At 37.1% G+C, this 21,290-nt stretch overlaps 1 protein-coding gene across 2 annotated transcripts in view; it reads right to left on the reverse strand.

Moving 5' to 3' along the window:
• LOC145939775 (serine/threonine-protein phosphatase 4 regulatory subunit 1) overlaps positions 1 to 21,290 on the reverse strand; it is a 126,194-nt gene that overhangs the window by 99,651 nt on the left and 5,253 nt on the right. The window contains exons 1-2 of one of the 2 annotated variants that reach the window (XM_083044365.1): positions 9,267 to 10,602; positions 1,002 to 1,179 (exon numbers count right to left, since the gene is read on the reverse strand). In XM_083044365.1, coding sequence (XP_082900491.1) covers positions 1,002 to 1,179; positions 9,267 to 9,336 — 248 coding nt within the window. In that variant the 5' untranslated portion in view covers positions 9,337 to 10,602. Of the gene's footprint in view, positions 1 to 1,001; positions 1,180 to 9,266; positions 10,603 to 21,290 lie in introns of those variants that run through there. The other variant, XM_083044367.1, reaches the window with a different exon arrangement.

Below are 21,290 nucleotides of genomic sequence, written 5' to 3' on the forward strand. Positions count from 1 at the left end.
TTACGCACCATTTCGTTAGAATCTCCTTTATATGAATATGTCGCGCGCGATATTTTGTTTCGCTAAATTTTGTTCATGGGATAAACTTGGATTTATTAGAAATTGTGACTATTTTTTTTAGACGAAAGATATTGTGCTTAATCTGATTTCAAATAATAATTTTTCTAGGCTTTCTTTTAAGAAAAAAATTATTTACGAAACAATTTTTTTTTTATGCGCGGATATAGCATAAAAACTACCTGAAAGTTCTACTTAAGTCTGACTAAATAATTTACTAATTGTAATTTAATAAGTGCGACATGCTATTATGTTTCTCAATTCGTGACTAAATCGGAGAGTGAGATTTAATCACTGTTTTCGATTAATGTAGCAATAATTCTGTATACATTAATAATGATAATAATCTATCTACTTAAATGTTATGGAATTACTGTGCATGTTTTTACACAGCATTTTATTTCGTATAACTGAGCACCTGTTTACGTGCTCGTTGAGAATATATATACGAATATATGTATACGATACTGTAAATATTAATATATAATTCCAGCCATAAAAAGAACTGGATCAGCATCGAATAAATTATTTAAAATATAATGTTGCGAGAGATCGAATAGGTAAAGCGCAAAATAATGACGGGCAAAGCGAAAGATACAAATGCTGTTGGTGCATAGCGACACTTCGATTCAATCTTCTTGCGCTATGCGTTTAAAGACTGATCGGCAGCGATCTCTCGCACGATGTACGACGTTTTCGTACTCTTTGGTTTATCCATGCGAACATCACGATCGATCGCTGAGAGGAAGCTCCGTGGTGTCTGTGTATATATGTTTGTCTTATGCTTAGTTTATACGGCCAATACTTGTATTTTTTCCGTATATAATGTGAAGGGTTGTTTGCCAAAGCGAGAGGAATATGAAACGATATGATAGACATCGGATTCTCTCGGATTTTTTTAGATGGCGGACAAAACAACAAGATAACAAGAATGTCGCACTCACCGGTTGAAGCTCGTGTCCGAGGTGGCGTGTTGCTGCAGCCGGCTGATCTGAAAGAGCTGTTCGTCTCCCCCGCCTTCGTCACCTCCGCCTCCGCCCGCGATACAGTCCCAAGCTTCGCTGGATTCGTCGAATCTCTCATTACTGTCACTGACCTCTTCGTCGTCCTCGGCTTCCATTGCTGCACATTCGATAAAAAATTCCAGAATTAGTAAAATCACATCGCGAATAGAAATAGAAATTATTGTTGTTTAATGAGATAAAATTATAATATATATCGAATCTTTCAGTAAGAGCTAAAATAAATAATCGAGAATATTTTTTACAATATGTCACAAACTAAATTTGTTAAATTCGTCATCGAATTAACATTAGTTAGTTTGCCGAGCATGTGTCTTATTCAGAAATAAAAACTGTACAGAATCTTAGTGAGTTCACATTCTTATGCATTATATAGTTACGCGACAATTTTTACGTTTAATTGTAATTATATAGGAATGCAATGATTGGCGTGTCTGTTTTTATATTTTTCGAAAAATAAACGTATAAATTTCCTCGAGATAATTTTCCGGAGCGATGAGAAACTATCTGTCGGAAGGAACGATCGGTTTGTAACAAATCGTTCGCATTGACCTCGAGAGAATGACCGAATCGATCGTAGACAGATCGTGTGCGCGTCTTCCGCCCGTAATTCGATTTCTTTTTGTCCGTCCCACGAAAGAAACGAAGCGACGGGAGGGGTTGGCGAATGTAACAAGTACGATGGCAGCGACAGGTGGTGCGATAGCAGCGAGGAAACGATTCAAAGGAAAAGATATCACGGGCATCTTCGAGACTTTGAACGAGCTCGTCCCTACTTAGATCTCCTCGCTTTTCCTCGATGTGCTCCATCTCGCCTGTTCCTGTTCGATTTTCCTCGCCGTTTTTTACATCCCCATTTACGACGGATTTTTATCGCGATTTTTTCTTTTTTTTTATATTTGTCTAAAGAAGTACGAAAGGCAATGAACTAAAGCTAAACAATCTTGTTTGTAGCGCATGATTACATTTGGCTACGTTTAGGATACATGATTAATTCAATTAGATTAATTCTTGCGCTTATGCCAAGTATGTGGAATTACATAGGAATAGAAAATAATAGGAATAGAAAAAAGAGATGAATTGTAGTCAAATACTCTTATTACTTCTAATAAAATATTTGTCAATCCTAATACGAGGATAATTTCGATCCACTCTGATAGTGTAAATAAAGAAATGAGTTTTACATTACAATGCAATGATTGACATAAAGAATATATTTGCAGTATGAAAAGTTAAATTCGCTAAATTACAGGTTTTAATCCCTGATTATTACTGATCAAATATTATGATAAATGAGTAATAATTGATTCAACTTATAATTTCTCTTCCAGTGCGTTTCACCGAAGAAACACTTTTGTAGTAATTAAATCCCTTTTTTCTCACAATATCCTTAGATATGCGAGTTATCTCGATGTGAATCGGCATAAAATCGAAAAAGAAACAACAAAAAGAAATTGAATTCGATAAAATAAGGATACTAGAAAAGGAATCAATGTATCAATTAAATTAATTTATTTGAAAATTTTGTTCGATTATTTGAGGTTTTTTTTATCGCGAAGTTCAATCGAGTAGATCGCATTTTATTAGCCCTTAAATTTACAATGAATATTCGCTCGATTTGAAAGTATTTCTTTCGTATCGTCCGCGATATGTCCTTTAGTATATTCATTTTCTTATTACTAATTAAGAAAATAAAGGTTTTCAAAAATTTATAATCACGTTCAATGTGTATCACGTATGTCTATATACATTTTTTCATTTTTATTTTTCCTTTGCGTTATTAATTTTTATCCACGGTCTCCATGTTGGTCACCGGTTGGGTATTCCGTCAAATTCCATCAAACAAAACATTTCTTACTTTTGTCAATAATCATATATAAGTAAAGCAGTGAAAAGATCAGACGAGAGAAGAGGCAAGTAAAAAATATAAAAGAAACTCTACGAAAAATTATTTCCAATGTGACAAACGTCAATTTCACTAATATATATATCGATATTTATGCGCCTATTAAAATATAGTATTTTGTGATAATTAAAAGTAGTTAAAGTATTACCTTTATAAACAAATGTAAAGAATCGCAAAACTTTTAAGAAGAATTCTAAATAATAATAGAGAAACTCGCTGTTTGTTTCCATTTCAAAAGGTCGATGAAAACTGACAACTGAGTATACGGTCATATCATAATAAGCAGTGTCATGTAAACAATTTCTCTCCCACATATGCGTCTTATACAGCCAATAGATACAATAATAACAGTCAATCATTCGCATAGTCAGCGTCAAATGTTGATTTTCATATTCAAACTTATTTACTTCGAGAGAGATCTATCTATATTTTGTCTTTTCGCACATGTGTTGTGCAATATTTAACATGCATAATAAAATATTGTAATATTTGTATAAAGTACATCTTAACATTATTTTATTAGATTATAAAGTATAGATCATTAATGTTATAAGAAATTAAATTTTTAATAAATATGTAAATTACATGTCTCGCAATATTTTTCGTATGTTAAATATTTTTCTGCTATAAATTAATGTTCATTTCTAATTGGAAAACTTATTACAATTAGCATAAATTATTTTTGTCCGCATTTTTATGAATGTTTTTAAAAATGTTAAGTGCAAATTAATTTTTTAAATTATTATATTAAATATTTTCAGAAAAATATGTTTTTAAGTATAAGTTTAATGGATATGGATAATAATTTAAATTAAAACAATTATTCCTTATAATAATGCGTATCTCTATCTACAAAATAAATACAGCTTCGAATATCTGATGCACGGATCTAAGAAAATTGTCATTTTCCCATAAAACTGTGTATAGTCAATGCGTAGGAAACCGGAGCCACCACCTTATGCGCTATCACGCTTTCTCTCTATCTGTTTCTCTCTCTCTCTCTCTCTCTCTGTCTAGATTTCCCTCTCCTGCGACCTTCGGAAAGTTCTCTCCCCTTTGCTCCATTCGTATTAGGCGCCACGATTGGGCGCCAAATGACGGCGACCACGACTATGAGGGGTGCCGCTACCAGAGGGATGAAGATCCCGGCACGCGAAGGGTGAGGAAAGGGGAGATGGGGGATAGAGCGAGAATGAAAGAGAGAAAGTATGAGAGGGAAAGAGAGAGAATGATGGGGAAAAGGGGATGAACGAAAGGGAACGAGAAAGACGGGGAATGTGTGGAGAGAGCAGAGGGGCGTGGCAAGATGAATGATCGCAAGACGCGGGAGTATTGATCTCGGGAACTGTACTCTCTCTCGACGGCGGAGTCTCTATCTTTCTCTCTCTCTCTCTCTCTTTCTCTCTCTCTCTCTCTCTCTCTCTCTTCTACTTCTCTCTTCTTCGTATATATGGTATATCTCCCCTCGCCCACCGCGATCTCCTCTCTTTCGCCCTTGCTTCTATCTCGGGTTCTCTCTCCCGAGGCTTCGCACCCCTGTACCGGGGGTTGGGTGCCACGGCGGTTGGGTTCAGGGTCATGCGTGCACCCATCTCTCTCTATCTCTCTCTCTCTCTCTCTTTCTCGCTCTATCTCTTTCCGTTCTTCCTTCCTTCCTCCGACGAGGGAGAGGTCGTCCCCGTCTGGATCGAAGCCGAAGAACCTGAGGAAGACCCTTCTCTCGCCTCGATATATCCAGACTGCCTACCGGCGACCAGTTCTATGACCAACGAGACCTACGACATCTTCGTCGCTTGGTAGCATAATACAGAGTCTTTTGCTAAACGTTCTCTTATATCCGCGAAATAGTAGCTTCCGCAAATATCGGAAATCCCGAGAGAAATTGTTGTAAGTCAAGAACCGTTAATATAGGTTTATATTATAAGTTTTATTCATGTTCGTATTATGTAAATCTGTTAATATGGATTATATAAGGATAAAAGAATAATTTAATTCGTTATAATTCAGATAATTAATGATTATAATCCTTTTTAAATTAATTCCCTGAAAAAAATGACAAGTGTAATTGAGTTTAATTATCGAGAATATGTACGCGTAAAATTTTAAAAGGAAAGAAAATGACAATGCCGTGTGTGCATTGTCGTGAAAATATACTATTATCATTATTATTTCGATGAATATAATACAAACGTTATTTTTTACAAAGCACCGAGTATCGTGAATTGCCATAAGAGGAATTAACGCAGTCACTGCTATTCGTTGTTAGTAATAACCGAAGCACGGGGTGAATGGAGAGCGAGTCCGACAAACGTGACAGTTTCACGAAAAGTAATTACTGCCCTCTTATTCCGCAGTTATTACGATGAAACGGCATCCGAAAGGAAGCCATCCACCGAGCACCTTCATTATTTTTATAAAACGTAGAAATGTAGCTCAAGGATGTAGATTAATATTTTCTTCGTAGTTGGGCGCTTTGTAATGGAGATGGCATTTTATCGAACCGGTGATTACCATTTTAATTACAATCTTGTCATGTCATGCGACGCGAGCAATGATCCGGCTCGTATAATTTCCAGACGTTCTGTGAGAAAATAGACTCTCGCGAATGTATATATCATAAATTTTCGGTAAGTGATTTAAATACAGAGATTAAAATTAGTATAATTTACACCTGTTCAATTCATAATAGCTATAAATATTGGATTTATCCTACTCCAATTATAGTGTTTACACTATCGTCATGAAATCCAAAGATTATTTTCGTATACTTGTATAGTATTCAACTTTGTGCGAGTTTACCGAAACCTTATTTAATGCAATTGTGGTTTTGATTGATTTTAATTTGTTTAGAAAAAAATTTTGCAGAGAGAATCGCCTTCAAGTTAAAAAAAAAAAAATTAAGTCCGGCTTTAAGTAAAGTTATCAAAACTTATAGGCGTGTGCGTTAAATGTGTGCGACGTTGTTGTGGTATTCCTACTTGATCGAGTATTCGAGCGTATTTACGAAAAAAAATTGTTGAAGGAAGTAGCTTAGCATTACATTAAAATGTAGGCATTTCTTCCTCGCATGATCCGTGATTACCCGTGGAGGCATATAATCAGGAAGTACGCGGCAAATATTTCCCTTCCGCAGCGGTGCACGAAACTCGATGGGTGTCGCCACAATGTATCGTAATGACAGGTGGATACCAAGTACCAGGATAATCATAGGTTAAACGAAGAGCGGACAGTTGGCGAGCGAAAGTCCTCCACTCTCGCGAAGAGCGGAATACTTGGTTTGACTTCGGCATCGCGTTCTTTCCGCTGAAAAGCTCATATGTGTACGAAGTGTATCGATGCGGCGGCTCGATGGCGAAACATTTATTATTCAGACGACGTAGAGCGTATCTTCTCTCTCTCTCTTTCTCGCTCTTCCTGTATCGGTAAATGATAAAATAAAGTCGCTTTTGTAGTTACACTCGCGAATACCGACGACTGTAAGTCGTCATCGACAACGAGCTCGTGCGTCGACTTACGTCAATTTAGAAAAGAAGGTTTTTAGATCGTGGCGCTGCATGACTTATTCACGCGAGTCGTAGCTCGTTGGTTATACCAGCTAGGCGCCTAATGTCCTTATATTAACAGTATGTAGGAGACAAACGTATATTTTACGAGGCACGTATTAGAGATACGTGGCTGTAGACACGATTATATTAGACGGCACGTGCACATTCAAATACTGTACTTTTCTCATATGCCGCAGGTAAAACTTTCTGCACGATTATATGTGCAAATTACAGGCGACTCAGTCATACGATTAGAATCGTGCTAATTGCTACAAGTTTGCGGGACGGTTTCATTTATGCAATATTAATTGCATTCCGACGATAGAGTCGTGACGTCAATCATCGCCATTCCGGTTGATCGAATTTCACGGTAACGTCTATATATGCGGTATTAATATCATTCCTAGAGAGACACGTTCGATCTTCTATTCGGAAAACATATTGTGCGCGATGGAAGGAATAGACTAAAAAAAATCCGGAATAACGTGCACTCATTCGTGATGAAATAAGATAAGGAAGATATACGAAATTAATCTTGTTTACAGATTTACGATTATAACAAAAAAGTTGACAATATGAGAAAATTCGATATCAAATTATAATCACATGAAATTTAGTAAATAAAAAAATTAAAACTACTTTAAAATGTACACGTGCAAGAAATTAAATATGCAATAAAAAATAATTTTACATTACAAGATATTTCATATGTTGACTAGGTTTTTCCTTCCATCCGCAACTTTTTCAATTTTGTGTTTATTACAAACATATATGTTATCTAATATATAGTAATACTGAAAGAGATGAAATCGATACAAGCGAGATTCGAATCGTAAATCGCTTCTATTTAAAAAATCATTTTACCACGTCTTATAAAGTTATTATTTTTATATTAATGTAAACTTTCTCATCAATATAAAAATAAGAAACGGGGTGCGAGGTATTAAATAAATCTCTTCCTTAGTACGTATTTAGTTGAACCATATGTTATAAATCTCATCTTTTTAAAACTAGTCCGTCAATCGATGCAATTGTCCTATTTTTAGGGAATACATGAACAAAATTTTTTAATAAAAAGTTGATCCGAGTATTATTAAAGTTAAAAGTGTTTATCAAATTCAGTTTAGTGACATTACATAAAAAAATAGAATACATTTAGCATATATATGCAAATAACATATTTTCTAATGGTCTTTTAGTTTCTCTCTTCGCTATAAAAATATTTATCACATTCTCTAAATTTCAATTGTAATTACAATGTTCCCCTCAATTATGAAATCGTTGCTTATTGGCTGTGATTGTATAACCATCGATATTTGTTTATTTTCCGGGAACTGTTCTGATAGTTCATTGAAAACGAGAGTGAGCAAAATGAAACATTTTATGAAATCAACTATTTTGATCTTCGGCATCAGATAAAGCTTAAAATTCATTTGCCAAAACGAAAGAATGGTATATTATAATATTAAACATACAAAAAGAATATATCTCATATTTTAACAATTCGAGCTTATCGATTTTATCAACCCGGAGGTCCATCTCCCCCAAAATTATCATATATTTTATTAAATGCAGTACAAATGAGTAATTGATGAATGAATAATTCAATTCGCAATTCTAAAAAAAATGGAAATATTTGAATATTATATAATAACACACATGTGCTCAAACAAAAGCGATTAAGTTTAATCATAAAAAAAGAAGTACTTTTCTTTAATATATCGAGCTCTGTGACCACGAAATATTTCACAGGGGCTCTTCTCTCTTTTCCTCTCGCAGAAACTTTCAGCGAGTTCTCGAGAAAAAAAACAAAAATAGAAAAATAAAAATAAAAATAAAAAATAGAAAAAAAATAGAAAAAAATAGAAAAAAATAAAAATAAAAAAGTCAGAAGGAAAAGAGGGTGTTTTTTCTCCCGCAAGTCTTGGGAATCCACGCGGGGTACGCGGAATTCCTGCGTGGGACTGCCGTGCTCTCCCACCGCGTCCCTCGTGTACCACCCAACGTTGTCGGCATGGACGAAGGCAGCAGGACGAAGGACGAAAGGAAGAAGAAAAGTGTAAGGAAGGCGCGCGGAGATAGATCAATAACAAACCATTATGGACCCTCCGGGACTGCGAAACGAACGTCGACGACGATTCGACGCGTGTTTCTCTTTCGCGATGCCCGACTTTACTCGCGAGTTATCTCACCACGCTAATTACGTAACTTATTTTCGCCAATGAGCACAAGGATGGAGCAAAACGAGAAACTAGTTAATTGGGTTATATGATTAATAATAAACAAGGAAGTTGACGTATGAACAAAAGGCTGTTTTTTACCATTTTCATTTTATATTGTATCATCGGATTCGAGATATTTTTTTGCCTTTTTCTCATAATGCATAATTCTAATATGATTCATTATTTGTTATATATGTATCTAGATTGATAATTAAATTTTTCTATCATGGAAAAAGATAAAAATCTCTAGGAGAGTCAATTTCCTTCAAGATTATGTCTGCAAAAATCTATTTCGCTCCTCAAATTCTTGGAATTACGATGGAAAAAAAGTTGGATAAATTATCGATTAACATCGTGTTATAAAAGAATAAAAGTTGTCGGGCTGTCATTACATACCCCACCATTATTCCGCGAAACGAGTAATCAATCGTGACTTTTAGATTGCCGTTCCGTTCGCCGAATTATCGTAACTATATATATGTATGTATGTACATATGAAAGCGAAAGGTCTTACTAGGAATAGATAATCTCCTCTGTTTCATGTCGAGGGCAAGTGGAAAGAGCTTCTTCAGGTATATCCACATAACGACGAGCGCCACGAGCACCACGAAACATATTCTACGCCGTATTTCGGGCGCGCACTCTCGAATCACGCACACATCACATTTTCCGCGAATCGATCCGCGCACGTATTGCACGACGAAGATCACTCATTTCAAGCTGAAGGACGGATGGACAGTCGAACGATCACTTTGACGGTGGACGAGGAACGTGACAACTGTACGCGAAATTCCATCGAAGGTCGCGCGATCAATGACATTTAAAATCTACTCCCAGCAGATAGAGAGAGAGAGAGAGAGAGAGAGAGAGAAAGAGAGAAAGAGAGAGATGGCCCAGTTCTTTAATGAAGGGGGAACTTGTTGATGGTAGATCGAATTTATCTCGAAAAAACCTAGTTCAGCAGGGTTTTCCGCATTGGCCGGTAACGAAATCGGTGGGTCTCGCGTGGCGGAAAGTGTCGGAGAAACCGGATGCTGGGGAGCGGGGATCTCTCGGAGCCGGCATTTTCCGACATCATTTGGCCAAAACGGCCATGCGTGGGCCGGTGAAACACATCTCGTCTGCTACTCGACGTGCCTTTGCGAATTTTATACAGAAACGTAGAACGAGAGATCCCCGGTCATCTTTAAGGAGATTACTCCCTCCCGAGAGATATATCGTTCGCACTAGTATTTCCCAGGAATTTCTCCCTACGATGTCGCGATGTCAGCCATGCTGAACCGAAATTCTCGTCCACGAGTGCCGGGCGCAGTCTTGAGACGACGACTCCACTTCGACATCGCGGATCAGGCGACCAAACGTTTTCGAGTACAGGCCTGAGATTCGTCGTAGACGACGAATTTATCGTGAGCTTTTTCTCCGATGCGCGACCGCTTATATCTTTTCGATATAATTTAATTCACGCATGATTTCATCCGAGATTACACGCGCCACTATCCATTCGTTACAGGAATTCTCATGTCGTGTCTAATGTTGAACTTTTCCACTTATTCTCGAGCGTTCTCCTCCCAATTACGACGACGATGACGACGACGACGAGTGTCGTGTCGGCCGAATTTCCACGAATACTTTGCGGATTCCAGTCGCGACACGCCGGTAGGACGAGTATACTCGACGACGAAGGTTCGCGATTCGCGCGTGTTGCTCGTTTCTCGTCGCTCCGACGTGGAGAAAAGATAAAAAACGAGAGAATCCCACGACCATCGCACACTTTTCACGCGCACTTTGCCGATTTTCACGACTCGGTTCTGTTCTCTCTCCCGGCGAAGACTCCTCGTCGTACCGAGACTAGACGACGACGACGACGACGACGACGAGGTCGAGGACGACAAACCGGACATTTTGTGGTACAAAAGAACGCGACCCTACCAACTAATAAATCCGCTTTTAACGTGGCGGCCCGACGTACACGCCGGGTTCTTGCCGGCTCCACCAAAGGCACGGTCGCTCTCTGCGTGTCGATGCCCCCCACCGCACCCCCTGTCCCCCTCCGCCTCCAGCGCACGGTCCCCCGCTGCCCCCCAGGGGCGGATGGTAGCGACGCAGAGCGCCGTCGCCGCCGTCCGGAGCTGACGGGGGCGCCACCGAGCGGTACCGACGCCGACGCCCGCGACCGATCGATAGCCGCCGACGACGACGACGATGACGAAGATGAGAACGACGTACAACTCCCGACGATGTACATTTTCCGTGTTCCTGACCCCGTATACGAGGTCCTGGCGCGGTGTTTCGGACAGTTTTGGCGAATAAGGGAGGACAATTTAAGGAAATCGACCGCGGAATTTATCCTGATACCCTTGTCACAGAATTCGATCGGAGAGGGTCGCATGTGAAATCGAGGACCGCACGCGAAAAATTCGATTTCAGTGTTTTTCCTCAACGATCGATTTTTAATCCCGCTCGCTACTTATGTGTAGTTCTAAGCGAGACAGGGAGAAAAACAGGATCTATTATATTGCAAAGAAAGAGAGAGAGAAAAAGAGAGAACGTGAACTCATAAGAGTTAACATGATATTTATGAATTAAATTTTTAAAAATAAAGATTGACATCTATAGTACATATATAATATTGCAGAACAAATTATATGCAGTATAAGCGTAATAGACTTTTTCCTTCGTTTTTTAGCGATATCTTTTAATATTCTCAATGCAAACTATGTGTACTTCATTTTTGGAATAAAAGATTTTGTGTGTTTTATCAATATTGTAGCATCATATATATTTAATATATACCAGACTATTCATGTATTTCTCGTAAAGAATTTTCTATATATTATTATAAATTATTTAGAAGTCAACTAAAAAAAGAAACGGTGTATTCCTATTCTTAAAAAACTATGTAAAGCTATAATTTATCTAAAATCAATACATTGATTGTATATTTTTCTTTCAGATTTGAAGCAATTAATCTTAATAGCTAATGAAAAATTAATATAATATCGTAGCACACAATATATATATTGTCCTACAAGAATATATCTCGATTTCACGCGGAATTTAAATCCGAATTAAACCAGTGAACAACACGTTACGCGTTATATATCGGGACTTCCTTCTCGTACTCTACTCGGCAGTATACGCATTACGAATAACGCAAACCGGACGAAGGAAGTAGGGGAGGGCCTATACAAGGAGACGAAAGAGGAGAAAGAGAAGAGCGAGAGAGAAGGAGGGAGTATAGAGGAAAGAGCTAAGGGAGCGCGAAAATACAAATGCGTGCATGCGTGCATGCGTGCGTACGTGCGCGTGTGTATACCGAGCGGAAAAGAAGCGTAGTACGAGAGCGGAAAGATCGTGGTGAGCGTGAACGGAAAGACCGACAGAAAGAGCGAGGGCGAGAATGAGAACGAGAGAGAGAGAGAGGGAGGGAGGGAGGGAAGAGGAAAGAGACGTTAGATAAGAAAAGTCATCCGGTCACTGTGCGTGCCGCGCTATACCGTCATTCATTGATTGCATCGTACGCGGAGAACGTTGTACGCTGTACGCCGTTAATGTTCGCTGGATAGCGGAGTGCACGAGTGTGAAAGAGAAACAGAAATGGGATAAGAAAGAGAGAAAGATGGACAGCGGGGGCGGAGGACATAAAGCATGAGAAAAGTACGCTCACTCGCGATTACATACATCTGTCTCAGTCCCTCCTCTCTTGCGGCGTCTTTTTTTCGCTCGCATTTTTATTTTTCCTTTCATTCCACGTTCGTTCCTCGCGTTGCTCCGTCAATTGGGAGCACGTTTATCGAACGGCCGTACTTCGCTTTCGTGACGGTGATTGACCGCGGATGTATTATCACGTATGGTACCGACGATTAACTGTGGCGACTTTATCAGATGTAATAACGATATATTATTTAAGATGGTAGCGCGGTTGATCGAGAGTCGAGAATTGTGCTGAGATTTCATTCATTTTTTCTTTAATTTTATTAGAAACGCGTCGCTGAATATTTCTTATAAGTCTTTAATGAATATTGTATAAAAAAGTAATCTTACACAAGGTGATATCATGAATTATGATTGTATATATATCTAATAATTTTTTCGTAAATAAATTATCTACATTAAAATATATTATTTAATTTTATGCTCTTTTGTGATATATCGATTTAATTATCAAATCCCATAAAATATTTCCGAAAGCGTAATCATGCTGTGTATTTTTATCGATTATAGTCAATTCATTTTTTAGAGATAAAAAATATAATTAAAAAATATATGAATGAAAAAAAAAACGTAGGCACTGTGAAAGAAAAGAAGGTAAATGTGAAATAATTTTTTCGAAAAACACGTTTGTCACATGTACTTGCGCAATAACGACAAACATTTAGGAAACTAAAAAAAAATGAAAGAGAGACGGAGTGAGAGATAAGTCATTATGGTCAATGTGCGTGGCCACGTCACACACGCCAGACAGTCAGTCATTCATTGATAGTATCATAGTATAGTCTGAGCGTACACGTTGCGCAGCTCGCGGGACGGCACGCACGTAAGTTTGCGTGGTAAGTCACGGGCGGAAAGAGACGTGACGACTACAACGTGCGCAATGTGGGAGGAGGAGAAGCACGGGAACGATCGAAGACAAAAGAGAAAGTACTCGGTATGTATACGGTAAGGATGAATACCGTACGTAGAACTGTGTGTGTGTGTGTGTGTGAGAGTTAAGTGCCGCGAGATATCCCGTAGCGTTTTTTTTTTTTTTTTTTTTATACTGATATAAGATAAGGTAAAGTTAAACGGGAATGGACGAGGAAATTCGAAAAGACCCGTGTATAACCGCGACGGATGTAGTGTTCTAAAAGTAGCCGCCGTGTAACTAGTCTCGAGATGCGTAGAGAACGTGTGTATAACGAAACAGTATGTAATGAAATACTATTAGCAGCGTGCTTTGATCTTACGAAGAATACTAATTTAGAACTGGTCTCTTTAAATTTAAAGCTCTTTGTCGCAACATTTATCAAACATTTTTATCAGACTGAGCAGACTTTTCAATTAAAGTCTAGGTTATTTGCTAAAAAGTCAAATAAAGTATTCAGAGATAGGATACTAAATAAAATCAGAGCTCGAGAATTTATCTTTCATATATTACAGTAAAATATAAAAAATAGCTTTTTGTCGAATTCAAGAAATAGAATAATCACATATGTAAACTTTTTTCATACTGAATATAATTCCGGCTTTCGAAAGGCTCTAGAATACATCACAATTTAGAAAAATTGTAAAAAAAAGGTTATTTAATATATTTTATCATATTATAGCTATGGCGCGTAAAATTTGGAATATATATTATGTGCGTATGATATAAAGTTTTAAATAAAATGATGTCTATATCGAAATCTTGTTGAAACAGACATCGGTTAAGAGAGCACGATCTCTCGCGATTCATAATAGTTTACCGATTTATTGCATAAAGAATGTTCGTGGCAACGAACGATACGATGCTTGGACAAGTACGTATAACGGTATTTATAACAAGCCGGAAGGAAGAGAAGCGGAAACTGAAAGACAGAGGCGGAAAATACGGGCGGTGTGACTTCGATGCGCGTATTAGTATACAAGAAAGAAACGAGCGGAAAAAGCAGAAAAATCGCAATTCATGCAACTCCGTTACTTATTTATTACCCGCGATACATAAACGTGCGTTCGTTGTACAAAAATATTTCTATCCTGAAAAATCATGTTGATTTTTTTCCATCTGGCGGTCTAAAGATAGACAACGATATGCCAAGTGTATCCATTCCTCTCTCTATTTTTAAATCGTAAAACAATGTTTATCGAATTATAATTGTGATGATTGACCAAGGTCTGACTCTAATTTCTCAAAACTATTATTCTATTATGATGCGCGCTAAACCCTATATAAATAAGATCGATATAATAATTAATATTTTGAATTAATTATATATCAGATGGTAAAATTATATAGTATCATTATATTTTGTTCTCTCTCTTTCCCTTTTTTCTTTGTTATAATTTATTATTCTATCATTATATACAATATATCAATATACAATTATTAAACGCTGAGTTCAAAATATTAATTACTGCATATTATTATTTATAATATATCCATACATAAAAAATTTGCATTGAGAAATTTAAGTAAATTATAAATTTAAAAAAGCATGAAGACTTTTTTGGTCACAATCAATCGTAATCACGAAAGTAGCGAATGATATACGCGATAGCAGACGAACTGGTCGGTTAAAAGGCGGATAAAAACGCAGGAGAAGACGCGAGTTAGCAGAAATGTTGCTCTAATTAAGCGATGTAAGTTTATTAAACCCCGGGCTTAAAATAGCGGACGGCGCATTATTCAGGAATGTAAGGGCAGTCCGGTTTTATTGCCGGTCGAGCCCTAAGATTAACTCGCACGAGCCATTTTACTCGGGTCTTGCCTGGAGAATCGTTCCGAGTTACTCGTCAGAAACAATGTGCTCTCATTGAGGAGCCGGGAAACGCGACGCAAAATTAATATCACGGTCCTGTCTCTCGCGTGAAAGGCGAAAAATTAGGACCGAACGATCGATCGGCGCGCGGTCGCGTCGGACGCCATTTATTCGGCGGCGCGTAAGATGGATGTATATATTCGCGAGAAAATGGGGGTAGCGCCTAAGAAACGATCGATTACCAGTCGTGTCTGAAATTAGGTTGACCGAAGAACCACTAGAAATATCGGAGCGAAGACTCTTCTCGAAGCGTGAGAGAGAAAGCAACGCGACAGGAACGCAGTTTCGACAATGCACGAGAGATAATTCGAACCGAACGTATACCTTCTTTAACAAAAGAAAGATTATTTCTTTCGAGATATCACGATATCGTAATCTTGTTGGTCTTCCAACTGAGACATACGGTCCCTAATACAGAATGATTCACCGAACGTTATATAAATGTAAATAATTATCTCGTAAAATTGTTAAGGAAAATTTATTTATTTATTATTAAGCTTTATTTATTTATTGCGCACACAAAGTTCATGTAATTTTGAATATAGAGATTCATTATACAAAACGAATATACAACAAATTGTAATTCTACTGATTCTTTGACCAATTTGAAATTAATCTTTTCTAACAGAAATATTGAAATATAAATTGGTTTTTCAGTTGTAGATAATTAAATCATTTCTGCAAAAAAGCAATCTTTAGCAATATAAATAATTAACACAACAAATAATAAAACTTCATTCTTTTCGTTTAATTTTAAATGGATTTTATTCCAAAAAATTATTTCCAAATTTTATTTTAATTTTATTAAGATATTTTATATAAGATAATTTAAAGATTTAATTTTATATAAGATATTAAAAAATTTTTTTTAAATATAAATGCAGCGTTTAGTTTAATTTTCGATAAAAGAACATTAACTTCAAATTATTACAAGACTTTGTGTGCTAATAAAAAATATGTAAGATATATTCCCGAACGCGTGAAAATGTGAAAATAGAAGAGGTTTAGAGTGTCTCTTGCCTCAATTTTCTCAAGAGTCATGAAAATAAAAAGTATTCAGAGTATTTTAGAGTATCTCTTGTTCTAATTCTTTCGACATGTTTCTCTTCAAAATGAGAGAAGGATAAACAGGGATATTGCATTCATTTTTATTTATGTATGCTCCGATTAAGTCTTGAATCGACGTTGACGATGTGGAGTCGAGAGGTATCAACGTGGAAGTTGCACACGATCGCGAGGGTCAGGATTAAATATAACTGTGCTCGGGCTATTTATAAAGATTAACTTGTTGGCGAGATAACGAAGGAGAAGATGGAGACAACGGCGCTAAATTGTCGCAACAATTGCGCGGGAACGGACGGATTCCGGGGCGGACGTTCCTCGTGCCACTTCGGCCTCATTCTCGTCTCAGCCGTTGTCAATCGTACGTATTCCACGAAAAAATAACCGATTACATATGTATAATCAATCGATGTATTATCAAATATTGTTGCTGTTTAACGTTACATTTCAATTACGATACAACGTTAAATCATGCCTTTCGCGATTACGATAAAATACTTTTAATTTTGTACGCTAATTTCGAAAGATGAAAATTAATATATATATTAAATATTTCATTTTTATATTATTATGTAATTTCTCTTGAGGTAAAAATATCCCTTTCGTAAATTTCATTATTCTCTTGTCTGATTTAAATATTTTTCGAAGTGGAAGAATATATGTATATGTAGGATAATTAGAAATGAATTTAGCACAATAACAGATTGCAGAAAGGATTAACTTGTTAATTAAAATTTTAAATTAACAAGTTAATCCTTTCTGCAATCTGTTATTGTTTTAATATCATGTTTTAATATTATATATTCGCGCCATAATAGCAATATTTCAAATAAGGAGGAATAACTTATAAAAGCAAAAAATCATATATATAAGATCCCTACGATCATAAATTTTTCATCTCAAGATTTATGTTTGATATACTACAGAGAGAATAACTTTGTACCGTTAACATATAATATATAAATTGCAGTCTTACGCATCGTATAAAGAATTTTGGCGCTAGTAAATAGACATCGCCCACGAAGATACGAGAATTGAAAGAAAATATCGAAATATTTGTGGAAAAGCAGCGGTTCCCCGACACTATACATTACTTATGAAATATATAATAGAGCGGGCAGAAACACCATAACGGAAGTTCGTGCACCTGGAAAGCCCGTTCCACGGCGACACTCGGAGAACACAGAGTGCAGTCTGGAATTTTATTTACACTACGCATTTATACACGTGGAACGTTTAGCAGCGTGCAGGCGGGATCCACGTCCGCGTTCCGAAAAAGACGGGAAGAATGTTAGGCCCATCCATTCAGAAAGGCCGGTTAGCGCGTTTACGCGGCGCTACCTAATCGACTAACCAGACCGAAAGCAGAAAAACAAGCAAGAACAAAGCGGAACCGCTCGTGTTTCCGCTAAAGAAGATTAAATAAGATTGATTTTTTTTGTATATATAGAAGAGTAGGATTTTAACTTTTTTTCAAATTTCCTTTATAACATTAATTTTACAGAAGAAAATTATCAGAAAAATATGAAAAAATAATAGTCTAAATAATTTGTATTGGAATATCGCTGCTTATCGACATTATATGCCGATGTATGTAGATGTTAATAACGTGCACACATAATTTCTTATTTTATTAGACATCTAATTTTATGAATTAAACAATTGTAATTAATTTTTTGAAGCGTAAGATCAAAAAAATATAATCTTATATCTTATTTTTTTTATATATTCATACACGTAAAATATACTTGCACGCCGTGAGAAAGAAAAAAAAGAGTGTACGCGGGAAGTAAAGATACGTTACGACATATTCCGTCATTATCTCATTCCCCCTGAGAGCACCTGATAACACACCGGTCACATATATGCGCCTACGACGCATTCGTCTCTTATTTAGATTAGGAGAGTCGCGTCGTTTCCCGTCTCCGTTTTTTCGAGATTTGATTAATAGAATTATCGGTCGCGCGTCTCAAACACTAGTTTGTCGCTAGCTACATAATTTGAAGCTGTCTCTGTGTTTTCTTGTAAATATCGCAGATGCAATCAAATCGCAATAAAAATTAAAGAATAGCTAATGTTACATAATAATAAAGTTACATAATTGTGATAACTAATATTATCTAATTCATCTGTAATTTTGCGAAACAAATCTCAAATTTGCAGGGTATGTCCAATTGAATCTGTGTCAACCAGAAAGGAATGTCGCAAATCGTAAATTATCCACGAGGGAATGCCGTTGGTATATTCCATGGAGAGGGAGGGGGAGGAGGTTTACGCGGCTTGACGGTTTTAGTCCGTAAACGTTTAAACGTCGAGGCGCACCTTTGATCCGGTGTTCGCTTTGAAGCGCGAATGAGCGACTGAATGCGAAGGTGAGGAAGCGCGTCGATTGTATACAGGGCGAATGTCCCAGTGCCCTTGTATACGTGATGGAAAATTAGCGAAATTGTTTTTTTTCTCTTTTTCCTTTCTCCGCTCGAAAAAAAAGGGGAAGACCACCATGTAGTGGCGGTGGTTTTCCATCAAATGTTACGTGAAGCCGTACAGGAGAAGGAAAGTAAGAAAGAAAGAGAGAGAAAGAGAGATCAACAGGGATGGTATAGGGTCGGTGAACGCGGAGGGTACGTTTACATCGAGTTTTTCCGTTTCCGGAATATCCATCGATCCCTCTGTCAGCGGTTCTCGTAACCCAATCAAAACTTTCCCCTTCGAAGCTTACCTATTTCGCTCCCGTCGATCAGGTAAAGTACATCGTATACGTAATACGCGGTTTCGATGTACTCCGCAAAGATGTACGCAAAATTTCGAATTCTATGAATTTATAATGACCGATGAAAATGTCACTTGGTGAACGGAGAAGCTGACAACGTGAAATTTCTGGTGAAGTCGCTTCTACCCTCTTTCTCGAATCTCGAAGTGAAGCCGATGTACTTTATGGAGAATGCAAATTATATTAGCGTATATATTTTTAATTTACTTTTAAACTAATCAATAGTTTCACAAGTATGTTTACTTTTAATACATATTTAATATAAAATAAATTTACTCTTTTTTGTGATATTTTTAAAAGTCGTCGACACCAATATTTATAACGTTTAATTTGAATGTGTATAATATTGCATGAAATCAAGATAAATGCGTGATGATAAAAGTTTTTTTTTTAATTGAGAAAATATTTATCATTATCATCTATTTATTCGAGTTGCAATTATTTTTCCCGATCTCTTTCTTTCCTTTCTTTCTCTCTTATAAGTTAATTTTTTTCCGATTATTGCATAAAATGTAACAGATAAAACACGAGAAAGAGAGAGAATTATGACCTTTTCGTGCTAGAAAATTTTACAGTAAAGCGTGTGTGCGATTATACGGTATCGCAAGCGGTTCGAGAGACAATGACATCGGCATGATTCCTAAACGGGCGCTTCTAGAAACAGACTAACAGACAGAAGGGAGAGATGCAATGTCATCGGCGACGTAGCGTTCTTCCCGGAGATCGGTTCACGCGACAGAACGCGGAAGCATTCTACCAGAAAGGACCCATGTTCCCTGCTACTTGTCATCGCTCTCGTACGTCCGATCGCGGATTGTGATCATTTCTCACGAAGAACTACTGGAAAGGAGTAGAACAGGATACTTCGCCCGAGGAGGAGCAAAATGTTATCTGTACTAAATACGCTTCGATGCGCCTTCAACCGTTCGCGAACAAATGGCAAAAATGCAAAACACGTATTTTAAATTTATTTCGCAAATGTATACAGAATCTCTTAGGATATATCTTAGAATTGCTTTACTACTTCCTTCATTCAAAGACTGCTGAATTAATATTGCACCGAACATTGCCTTATCTGAATGAGAATCATTTAGTTTACTGTTTAAAATTTTTTTAAGTATATAATTATAAAATAAAAACATGTTTAATTTTGATTTTACGTCAAACATCGCGTTTCTATCGCGCACAATAAACAAGAAAATTATTTATATAGTTATATATTCTGTTAAAATTAATCTAAAATTAAAATTAATTTTCGATAGAAATTCCTATGATTTGCCTACAAAATTCTATAATTTTTTTTATTATTCACTATGCAAAAGGTAAAAACAATACGAATGAGTAGAAAGAAGTATAGTTCGATTGACTGGCGTATAAAATAACGGCAAAATAATTCTGTACTGAAAAAGGGAGAAGCGAGGATGCGAAAAGAAAAGAGTGGATAGCAGCAAAGATATGGACGGAAGCCGAAGCTGTTTCTCTTTGCTCGTTAGTCACGGTTTCGTCTTTATGAATGGGCTCGCTCTCGTGGCTTTACGAGAAATCGTACTATCTTCGCTATACCGACGGCCTCTATCCTTTCTCTCCGTCCCTCACCCCCTTCGCAACAGGGTGTCGGGCAGCGTCCTTCTTCGGAGGTTCGCGTCGCGCTATTACAGTCAGAATGGAAGACGGCCGCGAATCGATATTTCTCTCACAGTGTGCTCGTCGTCGTCGGCCCCGTCTGCTCTCGAGAGAACGAATTCGGGATGCTGCCGCCAATATTGCGCGAAAAACCGAGCTAGACGAGGCGTAGATCGAATACAGGGCGAATAGAATCGGAATATGTCGATATAATTAATTCGATAACGAAGGAATTAGTTTTAAATCAATTATCGGGATTTAGTCTATATACGAGTATTTCCGTATTCCACGCGATAAAGTAAATTACGGCCGTTCGACGCGAAATGTGTCTGATTTTCGTTTCATTTAACGATGAATAGAGAGCTACATTTCAGATTTCAGGAAATTCTAATTCAATATCATAGATGATCGAATTCAGCAATAAATGTGGCGATAAAATTGAAAATATGACTAGTTTCCTGAAAATGGATTAATGTGTCAAGTGTGTAAATACTAATTCCTTTCGGATTTCTTTCAAAGTATATCTTTTGTATCACGCGCTTCTCTCGCAAGGGCGCGGTCGACACTGAATTTCGCTTCGTCGGTC

The sequence above is a fragment of the Prenolepis imparis genome, unplaced genomic scaffold, assembly GCF_030444845.1.
Source record: "Prenolepis imparis isolate NDT839.2.m4 unplaced genomic scaffold, iyPreImpa1.0 SCAF_8, whole genome shotgun sequence".
In the NCBI taxonomy this organism is placed as follows: domain Eukaryota; kingdom Metazoa; phylum Arthropoda; class Insecta; order Hymenoptera; family Formicidae; genus Prenolepis; species Prenolepis imparis.